The following is a 12,614-nucleotide window of genomic DNA, read 5'->3' on the forward strand; positions in this document are numbered from 1 at the left end:
AAACCCTGACGTGTGTGTGGGTCTTGTCCATTTCCCCTGCCCCCTGACTTAAGACACTCGGCAGGAGAGTGCTGAGAAAAGGTTTCAGCTGGGTGAGTTTTAGGGCGATTCTGTGTTTTCCCGTGCTGCCATCTGCTTGCACTTGCGTTCATGTTGGCTTGTTCCCTCGGATATCTTCCTATGTGTTTAGCCCAGGTTCGCCCCAACCTTGTGATCCTCCTGAGCACTGGGATTTCATATACTGTTGTTCTGTTCTCTTTCAAGAGACTGTCTCATTTTCTAGGACACTGTAGCCCAACCCTCACTTGTAGATTAGGCTGGCCTTGGATTTACAGTGGTTCCTCTGTCTCTCAAGGACTAGTACAAGCATGTGCCACGACATCTGCTCCCAGCTTGTTTTTTTTAACTTTTAAAAGTAACATTGCAGAGTAAGTGGGTGCATGCCTTTAATCCTTGGATGGGAGAGGCAGAGGCAGGCAAATCTTTGAGTTTAAAGCCAGTTCCAGTCCAGCCAGGGGTTTTTAGGAGACCCTGTCTCAGAAACAGAAAACAAAAATATACTGTATGATGTATCTGTTGGGGGAGGCAAACAATAGAAATATATAAAATCCCCTTGATAACAGTTTGCTGTATAGATCTGTATTCACTTTGAAAATTCATACTTTATTTCATTTAGCATTTAAAAATTTCCTCTACAGTGTTAGCTCATTCTCTTTAATGTGCGCACTGTATAAATGTCTTGGTTTCCTGACTCCTTAGAGATGGATGTGCAGATACCTGTCTGCTCTTTGGTGCTGCAGCCACCTTCAGGCATGGCTGGTGTTCGCTGGCAAAGTGGACTTGACCGTGATGCTTTGCAGCAGCTTCTCATATAACTTTCAGGGAAAGAGTTGACTGTAGACCTCAGTATCTCTCCCTTCTCTCTCTCCTCATCCTCCTTTCGCTCTGTCTTCCTTTCTTTCCTAGCTGTTGGGCTCCTGCCGTGGCCTCCCAGGTAGCAGCAGATAGCCCATGCCGCGCTGTTCTGTGTAGTTCTTCAGGCTGGTGCACCTGTGCTTTCTGTAGAGAAGCAGCTGTGCTGTTGCTTACGTGGTGCGCTGCTCTGTGTGTTAGGAAGTGGTGATGCAGAGCGGGAGCAGCGTTAGCAGCGTTAGCAGCGCGGCCGTGAGAGGGCACGGAGATGGGCGGCTCTTGGGATTTTGCTTTTGCTTTCTAGGAGTATGATCCTTTTGAAGGAAGTTAAGGCTGCGTCTTTGTGTTACTTAATTTGTCTTTACCCTTTTTAGCCCCCACCAGGCAGTGTGAAAATGCCTAATGTTCCCAACACCCAGCCAGCAATAATGAAGCCAACAGAGGAGCATCCAGCTTACACACAGATCACAAAGGTTAGTGCACGCTAACCATGTAGGTTGGTACTGCAAGATCATGTATCATCTTGGTGTGCAGTTTATATGGTGAGTTTTTTATTGCCTTTGCTCTCGGTGCATAATACCACTGCAGTAACAATAACAGAATAATAAATATGACTGGATGAGCGCTCAGTGGGCAGTGTGAGGGAGTGGGAGGTGACAGGACAGACAGGTGAATGAAACGCTTGGCATCTCTAACACAGAGTTAGGAGCAGAGTGTCTAAAGCACATCTCTGTCACCTCAGCATTGTGGAACATTTAAGATATTTTAAACTATTCTTGCATTTCTGGAACTTTATCATTTGACCTTGTTTATTCAAGTTAATTCCATTGTCCTTTATTCCGTTAATCTTTCATCACCTGCTCCCCACCTCCACTCTCCCTCTGATTTAGGCCCAGGGTTAGCAGACTCCAGTTGCTCACTTTTAGAAGGTTTATTTTCATGGTTTTCAGTGTTGTGTGCTTGTGTGTCTGTGTAGCTGTGTGCACATGAGTACAGGTGCCTGCAGAGGCTGGAGTTACAGGCGAGCCGCGCCTGATGTGGGTGCAGGGAACGGAACATAGGCCCTTTGCAAGAACAGCACACATATTTAGTTGATGAACCATCTCTCTGTCCTCAGACTCAGGCTGTTCTTAATGAGAGCTGGGTTGTTTGTTTTTTGCTCATCCTATGGGCTCAGCATTGCTTCCATAGCTAAAGGAACAAAATGAATAAAATATCTATATTTTCCAAAGCTATAGCCTTCAATGTATTCCTGTGCTTTGAAAGTGCGTTTAACATAGATTTCTCTGGTTGTATAAAAGTGAGCATGTAAATGTTAGAATATTTTTCCTGTCTGATAACCTGTGTCTGTTGGTCATTTTGCTTAGGAGCATGCCTTGGCTCAAGCGGAACTTCTTAAGCGCCAAGAAGAGCTCGAGAGAAAAGCTGCAGAGTTGGACCGTCGGGAACGGGAGATGCAGAACTTGAGTCAGCATGGTAATGTCCGAAGAGCTGAAGAGAGTGTCTGTGCCTCTCAGACAGTTGGTTTGTTGGTAAAACCCTGCCCTGCTTTCTGAGTCTCGCAAAGAGGTCAGACACAGCAGATTGCCTTCTTGATCGCCGCAGCTCTCTGATCTTGCCTGATAGGAGCAGTCTTTAGACAGATTAGAAGCGCCTTGGCGCCGCACAGAGAACGTGAGACCCACCTGATCAGTGTGCTCCTTTCCGAGCCAGGGAGCCTTTGATTCTGCACTTGGCTCTCTTCAGTCTTTCCTTTCTTTCTTTGAAGAAGAGTTAGGCATGAAAGAAAGATCTTAGTGTAGGCTTGAGCACGAGGGGTAAGAGAACCAGGCCCTTAGAAGAAAGGAGGCACGCCCGAGGGCATGGGCATGGCTCCCCAGCAGCCCCACGGAACCTTTGAGCACGTTGAGCATGCCCCACCGTGGACTCCTACTGTATCCTCACGGCTGCATCTTACTTGTCAGAAATGTTAAGAAAGTGTTTTTGTATGATTGATTTCTTGCTGTGCCATCTGTTCAGGCTCTGAGTGCAAAAGGCGACTCTAAAAGACCCTGTGAGGAAAGTGAGCGGCCTCAGCTGAAGGACAGAGGGAGCCAGGGAGGCCTCTTGGGGTGGCTGGAATTGTGATAGGACCCCCAAACGAGGACAGCAGTAACAACACTGAGTATTTCTTCTCCACTTACAGCGTTTCGGTCTTGGGCCTCTGGAGATGTTTATCCTGGGGCATCTCCTTGCTTGCAGCCTCTGTAGGAGAGATCTGTAATGATGATGTGTCTTATTTCCTTAATAATAATTAGTGCTAACTGATACTAATTATGTCCATGAGAGAGAAAAGATGTTTTAGTAAAGATAGCAACAAAGAGACAGAGGTAATAGTTAAATTTTGCAGTATATTGGTACATTGTAGTACTTTGCACCTTTTAATTCATATTAAATTCTGAGAAGTGTGACCCACTTATTCCCTCTCTGAGGAAATGAAGGTTACACTTCTTTTTGTTTGGTTGGTTTTTTTCAAGACACAGTTTCTCTGTGTAGCCTTGGCTGTCCTAGACTCACTTTGTAGACCAGCTGGGCTGGAATCACAGCGACCCACCTGCCTCTGCCTCCCCGAGTGCTGGGATTACAGGCGTGCCCCACCACACTGGGCTAAGGTTGTGATTCCTAAGACCACAGTCAGCAGTGTTGTGGGAACTTCTGGTCCTAGCGGCTCCGTTCCTTATGCTGTTCTTGGCCACTTCTTACAGAGTGTGGCGAATCATGGTGTGGGCTGAGGGGCTTCCGCTAGGCAAGCACTCTGCCACTGAGTCGTCCTAGTCACCAGTTTTAGTACTACAACTAGTGTAGCTGAGGACAATGCACAAAACAGGGCCTGCCTCTCTATATGAAAAGTGTTCAGATAGGTAAAAATATGTACAATAGAATTTTGAGTTATGAGATATATTTAGTATTAGAAAGTGACTTTTACCAGCACTCAGGAGACAGAGGCAGGCAGATCTCTGTGAGTTCAAGGCCAGCCTGGTCTACAAAGTGAGTTCCAGGACAGCAAGGCTACACCGAGGAACCTTGTCTGAAAAAACTGAACAAACAAAACAAGAAAACTGACTTTTAGTTATTTTTTAATTTATATTTTGTCTGAATTTGTGCTTTATGTCTAATTTTTTTTTCCTGCCCTCATTTCCCAAGTCTTGCTGTCGATCTTTGTTTACGGTACACATATTCCCTCCTCACACCTCACTTACTGTCTCTAGTTTTTAGCTTGCTGGAACCCCCCATTTATCCACACAACTGTCTGTTTCCTCACGGTATTCTCTCTCACACACATATATATATACATACACACACACACACACACACACACACACACACACACACACACACACATATACACATCAGCCTTTGAGCTTTCCAGATTTGTCCCTTTAACCAGTCTGGCATTGTTGAGAGCCTGGTCTTCCCTCTGCAGATCAGTTAGGAACTTAGCAGAATTGTAATGATAGACCTGTGCCACTGAGGAGAAAGTGGAATCGTAGGCACTGGATGCCCCCCACGGCCAGCCAGGCTCTGCGACTTTGAAATAAATCTGGTTTAGGCAACTCTTAGCATTTGTCTTTGGGTTCTCCTGTAAGGAAACATGCTAACGTGGTATGATATGACATGGGAAAATTAAATTTTTTTCCGTTTGTTGTTTCTGAAGTGTTATTCTGAGAAAAAATTTAAATGTGAGCTTGGCTTTCAAAATTGTAAGAGAGAAGCATTGTTAGTGTTTAAATGCCATCTAATGAAACAAGATGCTATGCTTAAAAACAAAAGCAAGAAGAAAGTGTATTTGTTGGAATAACTTTTTTTTTTTTAAACTTACAGGGAGAAAAAATAATTGGCCACCTCTTCCTAGCAATTTTCCCGTGGGACCTTGTTTCTATCAAGATTTTTCTGTAGACATTCCTGTAGAATTCCAAAAGACAGTAAAGCTCATGTACTACCTATGGATGTGTGAGTATACAGCAATTGTGCTTATACATTTAAATGCATTGGAGTTCCTAGTTTCATTATCAATAGACATCTTTTCAAAAGTGACATATTAAAATGCATATTTGGTGTCTTTTCTAGTTTTTGGGGGGGGGGATTAACCGAAAGTTCTTTTTTTAAAAATTTATTTATTTTTTATTAGTTTTTTTTATTAATTTATTCTTGTTATATCTCAATGGTTATCCCATCCCTTGTATCCTCCCATTCTTCGCTCGGTGTCTTTTTAAATAGATCTTAGTAGTCATAGTTTCAGAGCTGAGTGTTATATTTAGATACAGAAGCTGTGTAGCAGATAGCATCTGAGTTCTTGGTGGAAGGGAGCCACACATTGAATACAAGCACTGACTGTCATAGTCAGTGTCTGTCACATGGGTAGGATTTTGTAAAGATCCTTTTCCTTTGAAGAATGTTATCTAGGCATGACTTGCTTTGGCAAAATTATGCATACTTTTTTTTTATATGAAGATACCATTTAGATTTTAACTGTGGGCACTATGGCTGTTTTTAGATAGGGTCCAAAAATACTTTAAAAATTGCTTTGGGCACAGTTTACTTTTTAAGTGACTGTGAATACTTTTAATCATGAAATTGCTTACTGTATAGGACTATTTCATTAAAGAACATTAGAATGCATTTTCAGCTGGGATGCGCGTGACGTTTTGAATATGATTCTGACTGAAATACTAAATGAATGACAAACTGCTGAAGGTTCGCTGTGTATTCACAGGCTTCCCACTTGTTCTCTGATTTGTATTCCAAACAGTCTCAGCCCTAGTGACAGGCAGCGTTGTGTCCTCTCATCTGCTGGGCAGGTGGGGCAGTAGTCATTCGTAGGTACATTCCTACCAAAGACGGTGCGTGAGCTCTCCTGCAGCATCTGCGAGGCCTTCGGGCCACTTCTCTAAGTGGACGTAACAGTGTTCCTCAAGCTCTGTATGTCAGCGTATGAGAAGCCGGCAGTTCATAGGGGTCACTGTTGTTATAGTTTTAAAAGAACATTTACTCTCAAAGTAAAAAACTACAGTGGAAATTACTTAAATAATTTTTTGTTTTTTGAGACAGGGTCTCTTAATGTAGCAGCCTTAGCTGTCTGAGAACTGGCTACATAGACCAGGCTGGCCTTGAACTCAGAGATCAACCTAGGTCGGCCTCTGGAGTCCTGGGATTAAAGGCGTTTGTCAGAGATGGCTGTTACTTTCAAACTTTTAGGCTTTTTTTTTGTTGAGATTTCTCCTTGGTGTTAGTAGTATTGTGTATGTTTGATACTTGAGGTATAATTCTATATGTAATTGCTAGCCAATTCATATATTTTAATTGGTACATCTATCATATATGCATTTTTATTTTTTATATGTGACTTTTAAGAATAGACATAATACTTTAGGCATATGTTATTTAACTTGTTTTTTACGTTAAAGGGGCAGAAGGAAGATTCTATAACAGATTTAGTAACTGGAAGTCGAATAGGAATTGTAATTAACTGCTAACTACTAATGCTCATGGTTTCAAAACTGATTTGTTTGGTTTTAAGGATGCATAGCTTTCAGAGTCTCTCAGAAGTAATGCGGTTAATTGTAGTTTTCTCATCTCATTTAGTTTGCCAATCTATTTTGAAAAAGGACTCAAGGTTCTAGTCAGGGCTCAGTTTCAGAGAAGCCTTGCTTGGAATGAAGTAGTCAGGGGTTTGCCCACACTTGAAGAGTAGAGATTGTTAGTGGGGTGCTTTCAAAAGTATCAACCTTGGTTGCATTTCAGGGATGACCAAAGGTCTGATCCTCTTTCATAGTGAGAGCTAGCATTGCTGGAGATGGGTTTCACGCCAGGCAGTTACAAGTCCCGACCGCATCCTTCAGCAGGCACTGCATTGTGTAGTCTTAGAGAAGCCAAAGCTTTGAGAATTTGTGCACTTGTCCAACATTGTCCAGCTCATCCAAAATTATATAACAGGTCCCTACGAAGCAGGCTGTTCAGGCAGCTTGTCCTCAGGCCCAGGGTTGGATTCCGTGGTGTACATCTACAGACCACCAAGATGAAGACGTGGGTTCTGTTTTAATGAATGCAATGAACATGTGTCTTCAAAGGTCTCCAAGTGGCAGCAGATAATGTAATCTGCAAATGAACATCACTGTGAAGTAAATCTCTGATCTTTTTAAATGTGCTTTGAATTTAAGAAAATGGAAAAGAAAAGCATGGGTACCAGCCAGTCCCCAGGCAGCAGAGGAAACTCTCACCTGTGACCATCTTTTGATTCCGATTTCAAGAGTCACATGGCACTGATGGTTGCAAATTCAGGCTCACTGATGCTGACGCTGAGTGCCTCGTAAAGCAAACAAAGCTCTCACATAAAAATGTGTGTCTTATCTTATAAATCATGTAAACAAAATGGCCTAATGCTCAGTTTAGTGTTTGGCCTGTCCTCAGCCTTCACCAGCCTTGACACACTGGAATTAGCAGCACAGATGTGGAGTACATGGTGCCTGCCCACTTGCTGCCCGCTGCATAGGTGGGCAGCCTCATCACTACACACCCCAGACAGACTGCCTTTATTGGCACAAGATGCTGACTTACTGACCACGGTTACTTTAAAAACATCTAGAAAACTTTAGCATTACAAAGAGTTAGATGGGTAATTTTTGTACTTTGAAGAATTTTTGTGGACTTTAAGACATTTATACACACACATATGTGGTTCTTATTTTCTGCAAGTGAAATAGAAAATAAACCTTAAAAATTATTTTTGTAAAGATAGGATAACATTAAAGAAAAACAAAACCTTAAGACAGCCAGAAGTCCTTTAGAACTACACAACAATTTCTGATTTCACAGGGATTTAAGTTCTGTTTCTATGCACTTAAAACTCTTTATTTTGAGGAAAAAGGATTTTGAATCATTTCATTAGTAAGCCAGCTTTCCTGAGAATTAAAACTCCCAGTAGGAATTGAGTAATTAGTACAGTTTTTCTCTTCTGTAATGGAAGGAAATGGGACTTTAAAATAAAAGCCTTTAAAGGCTACAGCAAATTTGCTCCCAGGCTGTGGAGCCCTGTCTCTCTGTCTCTAGTTGGGTTATTTAGTGTTGAGATGAGAATGCATCAGGGTACCCAGAATGAGCAGTTTTATCCTGCTCCATAAATGTTTTATTTGATTAAAAAGAGATTTAAAAATAGTTTTTAATGTATATTGAGTTTATAATGGATTTAATAATATAATATTTTAATTTCATTTTTAAATCTATGTCATAGTTGCTAGACATTTTTATTGGTAATATGCATTTTATAATATTTTAATTTTATGGTAATTTATTTTCCACAATAAAATTCTACCTATGAATATATTTTTACAGAATTACTTTTAAAAGTTATAGCTATAGGGAGCTGGAGGGCTGGTCCAGTAGTTAGGAGCCCTTGCTGCTCTTGAGAAGGCACTGGGACTGGTTCTCAGCACACACATGGCAGCTCACAGCATCTGCATCTCCAGTTCCAGGGGATGCAGTGCTCTCTTCTGTCCTCCACAGGCCCTGCATGCACAGGGTGCATATTATATACATGCAGGCAAACAGCCAAATGCATACAATAAAAACAAGTTTAAACAATAGTTATAATGGTAAGTGTGCCTCTTTAGGGTCACAGCATTGCTGGGTGCTACTCAGATTTGGGGGCTGTGGTGTGTTAGGGAGAGTCATTGCCCATAGCTACTCCTGTAAGTAAAGGGAAGTCCTGCCACAGGCTGGATTCACCATGTTGCATAGCAGGATGAAGTGAATAACCCTAGTCCTCTATCACAGTATTTCCCCCCACTGAAAAATGTCTCACTCTTACAGAAGGGAACCTCACAGACCACCACAGACAGCAGCATTCTAACTATAGTTCAGTTCTGCTGTGTGCCCCTTACAGAGAAGACCCTGCAGAGCCCCCCGGCTCCTGGGTGTGCTTGCTTTCATCTTTAAACGGGCACTGCTTGCCCTCTTGGGCCTTGGCTCAAGAAACATGTGGCCTGTTTTCTTCTGAGGGAAGCCAGGCCTAGGGGTTGGGCTTAGCTGTGTGGCTGCCTGCTAGAACACAGCCAGCAGGATTTGTGTCCAAAATGCTCTGCCCCGTGCACTGTGCTTATAGACCCCGGGCAGAGCAGCAGTGCTTGGAGGACGTGTGGCTAAAGAGGGGAGGAAGGGTCTCTTCAGCTGTGGTTCTGTGTCCGTGTAACCTCTCGCGCTTTGTTTCTCATCCCGCAGTCCACGCAGTAACCCTGTTTCTGAACATCTTCGGATGCCTGGCTTGGTTTTGTGTTGATTCTTCGAGAGCCGTAGATTTTGGACTGAGCATCCTGTGGTTCTTGCTTTTTACTCCTTGTTCATTTGTCTGTTGGTATAGACCGCTGTACGGAGCTTTCAGGTAAAGTGTGTGTTTAATATCTGTCCTTTAAAACCGTGAAGTGTGTGAGCGGAGGCTCACTCCTGGAGTCTCGCCACTCGGAAGGCTGAAGTAGGAGGATTGCTAAAGGCCAGCCTCGGCTACAGAGCAAGCCCCTGCTACAAACAAGTACCCCATGAAATGAATAATCTTTATTGTACCCTAAAGGGAAAGTTAGTGTGTTTTATTATTATTATTATTATTACTACCACCAGGAAGATGGCTCACTGGATAAAGGTGCTTGCTGTCAAACATGGTGACCCGAGTTCCATACCCAGATCTCACATGGTAAAAGGAGGGAACTGACTCCTGCAGGTTGTACTCTGCCCTCCATGTGTACACTGTGGCAAGCATACCTCCTTCCCCAGTAAAATCAATGTAAACATAATATAAAATAAAAATTTTACTATAATATACCTTCTCAAAAGTCTAATATAGCTTGCCTTACATATTCATTAGATTATAAAATTTCATTTTTTCACTTGAAAATCAAACATGAAAATTAATGAAAGAAAATTAACATTCTTAGATTTTTTAAGAGGCTTAAAAAAAAGAGATGTATTTATTTATTGTGTATACAGTGCTCTGCCTGTATGTACACCTGCAGGCCAGAAGAGGGCATCAGACTGGATTGTAGATGGTTGTGAGCTACCCATGTGGTTGCTGGGAATTGAACTCAGGACCTCTGGAAGAACAGTCAGTGCTCTTAACCTCTGAGCCATCTCTCTAGCCCCATTCTTAGATTTTTTTAACATGTTACATTATATGCCAAGTTCTGCATATGACTTTAGGAAAAACTTTGTCGTTTGCCCCTCTCTGCACCACATGTCTAAATTATTATGAATCATAACTGGTGATTATAGCCTTTATTTTAAGATAAATCCAGGCAGGATGAGCACATATGAAACAGTTTACTCAGCAGCTCACTAAATACTTTTTGTGTACCTTCATCTTAAGTTTTTCCAAAGACAGTGACATTGAAAAACCCACTTAGGCTATAAAATGAATACTACTTTACAGAGTATTAAATCACTAGTTAAATATATTGGGTGATGCATTTTCTAAAAGAATGTTCTGTGAGCTGTTAATTGGTATTGGGAAAAATGTTCATTTGCTTGTTTGGTTTTAGAATGGCCAGTTTTTATAATTAGGCAGACTTTTCACTTCCTCATTGTGGGGCTGAGGAGCTGTGTGACTGTGGGAGCCGGCCTGGGTGAGAGTAGGGTCCAGGTGAATCCAAATCCTAAAAATCTCATTTTGAGACTGGCAGGCATAGCACCTTGCCCTCCCTGCCTAGGCCTGCATGTCCCACCTCTGTCACCCTCGAGGTGGTCACAGCCTGGCGGCCAGGTGACAGGTTAAACTCCCTCTCTCCTTATAAGGTCATGTCCAGCAAGCACCTGGAATTCCTCTTCATGCAAATAAGGCGTCCCCAGCACCTTGTCCCCAGCCAATGATGTTCACTCATCCCCGTATCCTCTACCCCCTCCCTAAAGGTTTCAGTAGCCTTTGTTCCTCAATTAAACGATCGATCTCCCTGAAGCTGTCTCCTGAGAAGGCACTCCCCACTGACAGAGTCTGCATTGCACCCACCCACCCACCCTGGCTGAGCTTCACTCCCTCCAGTTCAGCTCGGTGTACACTGAGCCTGGATACCCCGAAGGAGAAGCAGACACGGGGTGACACCTAATCTCTTAGACTCCAAGTGCCCAGTGTGACTTGTGATGTGACCATGAAGCCATTCTTTTCTGTGGAGCCCCTTGTGATTAAGGCTTTGAGAAGAGAACGCTGGACCTAGGTGAGGTGGTGCGTACCTTCATAGCAGCCACTGGGGGGGGGGCCGGGGGTGGGGGCGGCGAGTAGGTAGCATCCCTTAGGCCCAGAGTTCTGCTTACCCAGGGCAATATAGTTTCTCTCATTTCCTCCAAATGGGCTATCTTCAGCCATTCTGCCTTCCTGTTGCCTTAGTAACCAGCTGTACTTTCTGGAATAGTACGAGTGCAGGTGTGGTGGTAGCCATGTCTTGTTCTGGGCATTAGAGGAAATCAGCATCAGCTGTGATGGAAGCTGCGGACTTCTTTTGTTGACATGCTTTGTTGGTTTGAGGACTCTATTTTTGGCTTGATGGAGAATTTTATTGTGAATGGTGCTGGAGCTTTCTAGACGCTCCTCTGTGTGTGTTGACATGACCATCTGATCGTTTCCCTTTCGTTCTAAACTGGTGAGTCATAACTGCCTGTTATGTGTGAAACCAACTTTCCATTTCCCCCACCAACCCCTTTCGGCCATGTTTGTTTCTTTAGTAGCTGTAGCCAGGTGTTGATCTTTGTGACGAGTCTTGTCTTACTTGAAGGGCCCAAGTGTAGACTTGGGCCATGGGTTCTGAGAGAAGTAATTGTATCAATCTTTATTTCTTTCTGCTTTGTTTCTAATCTCTTAAATAAATCTCTTGCTAATATAAGAGAAAACCTACTTTTCCCTCTCAGTTTTTCCATCCCTTTGTTTTTCCCTCTATAAAGTAGGAAACTTTCTGAACTTTTTGCAGACCATCAAGGTGACATTAGTTTTGAATAGCAGGACTGGACAACAAGACAGAGGCACAGCGCATTCTGTGTGAGCCGTGTCCAGGTTCCCTGCACTCTGTGTGAGCTGTGTCCAGGTTCTCTGTGTTCTGTGTGAGCCGTGTCCGGGTTCCCTGCATTCTGCGTGAGCCGCGTCCAGGTTCCCTGCGTTCTGTGTGAGCCGCGTCCAGGTTCCCTGCGTTCTGTGTGAGCCGCGTCCAGGTTCCCTGCGTTCTGTGTGAGCCGTGCCCAGGTTCCCTGCATTCTGTGTGAGCCGTGTCCAGGTTCCCTGCGTTCTGTGTGAGCCGTGTCCAGGTTCCCTGCGTTCTGTGTGAGCCGTGTCCAGGTTCCCTGTGTTCTGTGTGAGCTGTGTCCAGGTTCCCTGTGTTCTGTGTGAGCCGTGTCCAGGTTCCCTGCATTCTGTGTGAGCCGTGTCCGGGTTCCCTGTGTTCTGTGTGAGCAGGTCCCCGGCTCCGGGAATTCAGATGTAAGCTGGTCAGGTTGTAAGAGAGAAGTTCGTGGGAGATAAAATTGGCAGAACTAATTTGAATAGCGTAAAAAGAATTTTATGCATATAAGGAGAGAATTAGTGATCAAATACTGATAGGTTTGTATAAAAACCATCAAACAAAGGAATTTCTAAAAAAGAAAAGATAATTCCTAACTCCAGGGAAACAAATGCAAGCTAGGACTCCTGGTCACAGCACATC

General features: G+C 43.4%; 1 protein-coding gene across 2 annotated transcripts in view; it reads left to right on the plus strand.

The window, feature by feature from the left end:
• SCAMP1 (secretory carrier membrane protein 1) overlaps positions 1–12,614 on the plus strand; it is an 89,385-nt gene that overhangs the window by 59,515 nt on the left and 17,256 nt on the right. For both annotated transcript variants that reach the window (XM_084802578.1, XM_084802577.1), the window contains exons 3-6: positions 1,287–1,385; positions 2,280–2,388; positions 4,774–4,902; positions 9,166–9,325. In XM_084802578.1, the coding sequence (XP_084658704.1) occupies positions 1,308–1,385; positions 2,280–2,388; positions 4,774–4,902; positions 9,166–9,325 (476 nt within the window). In that variant the 5' untranslated portion in view covers positions 1,287–1,307. The remainder of the gene's footprint in view (positions 1–1,286; positions 1,386–2,279; positions 2,389–4,773; positions 4,903–9,165; positions 9,326–12,614) is intronic.

This window comes from Acomys minous (genome assembly GCF_964271855.1).
Source record: "Acomys minous genome assembly, chromosome: 11".
NCBI classification, from domain to species: Eukaryota; Metazoa; Chordata; class Mammalia; order Rodentia; family Muridae; genus Acomys; species Acomys minous.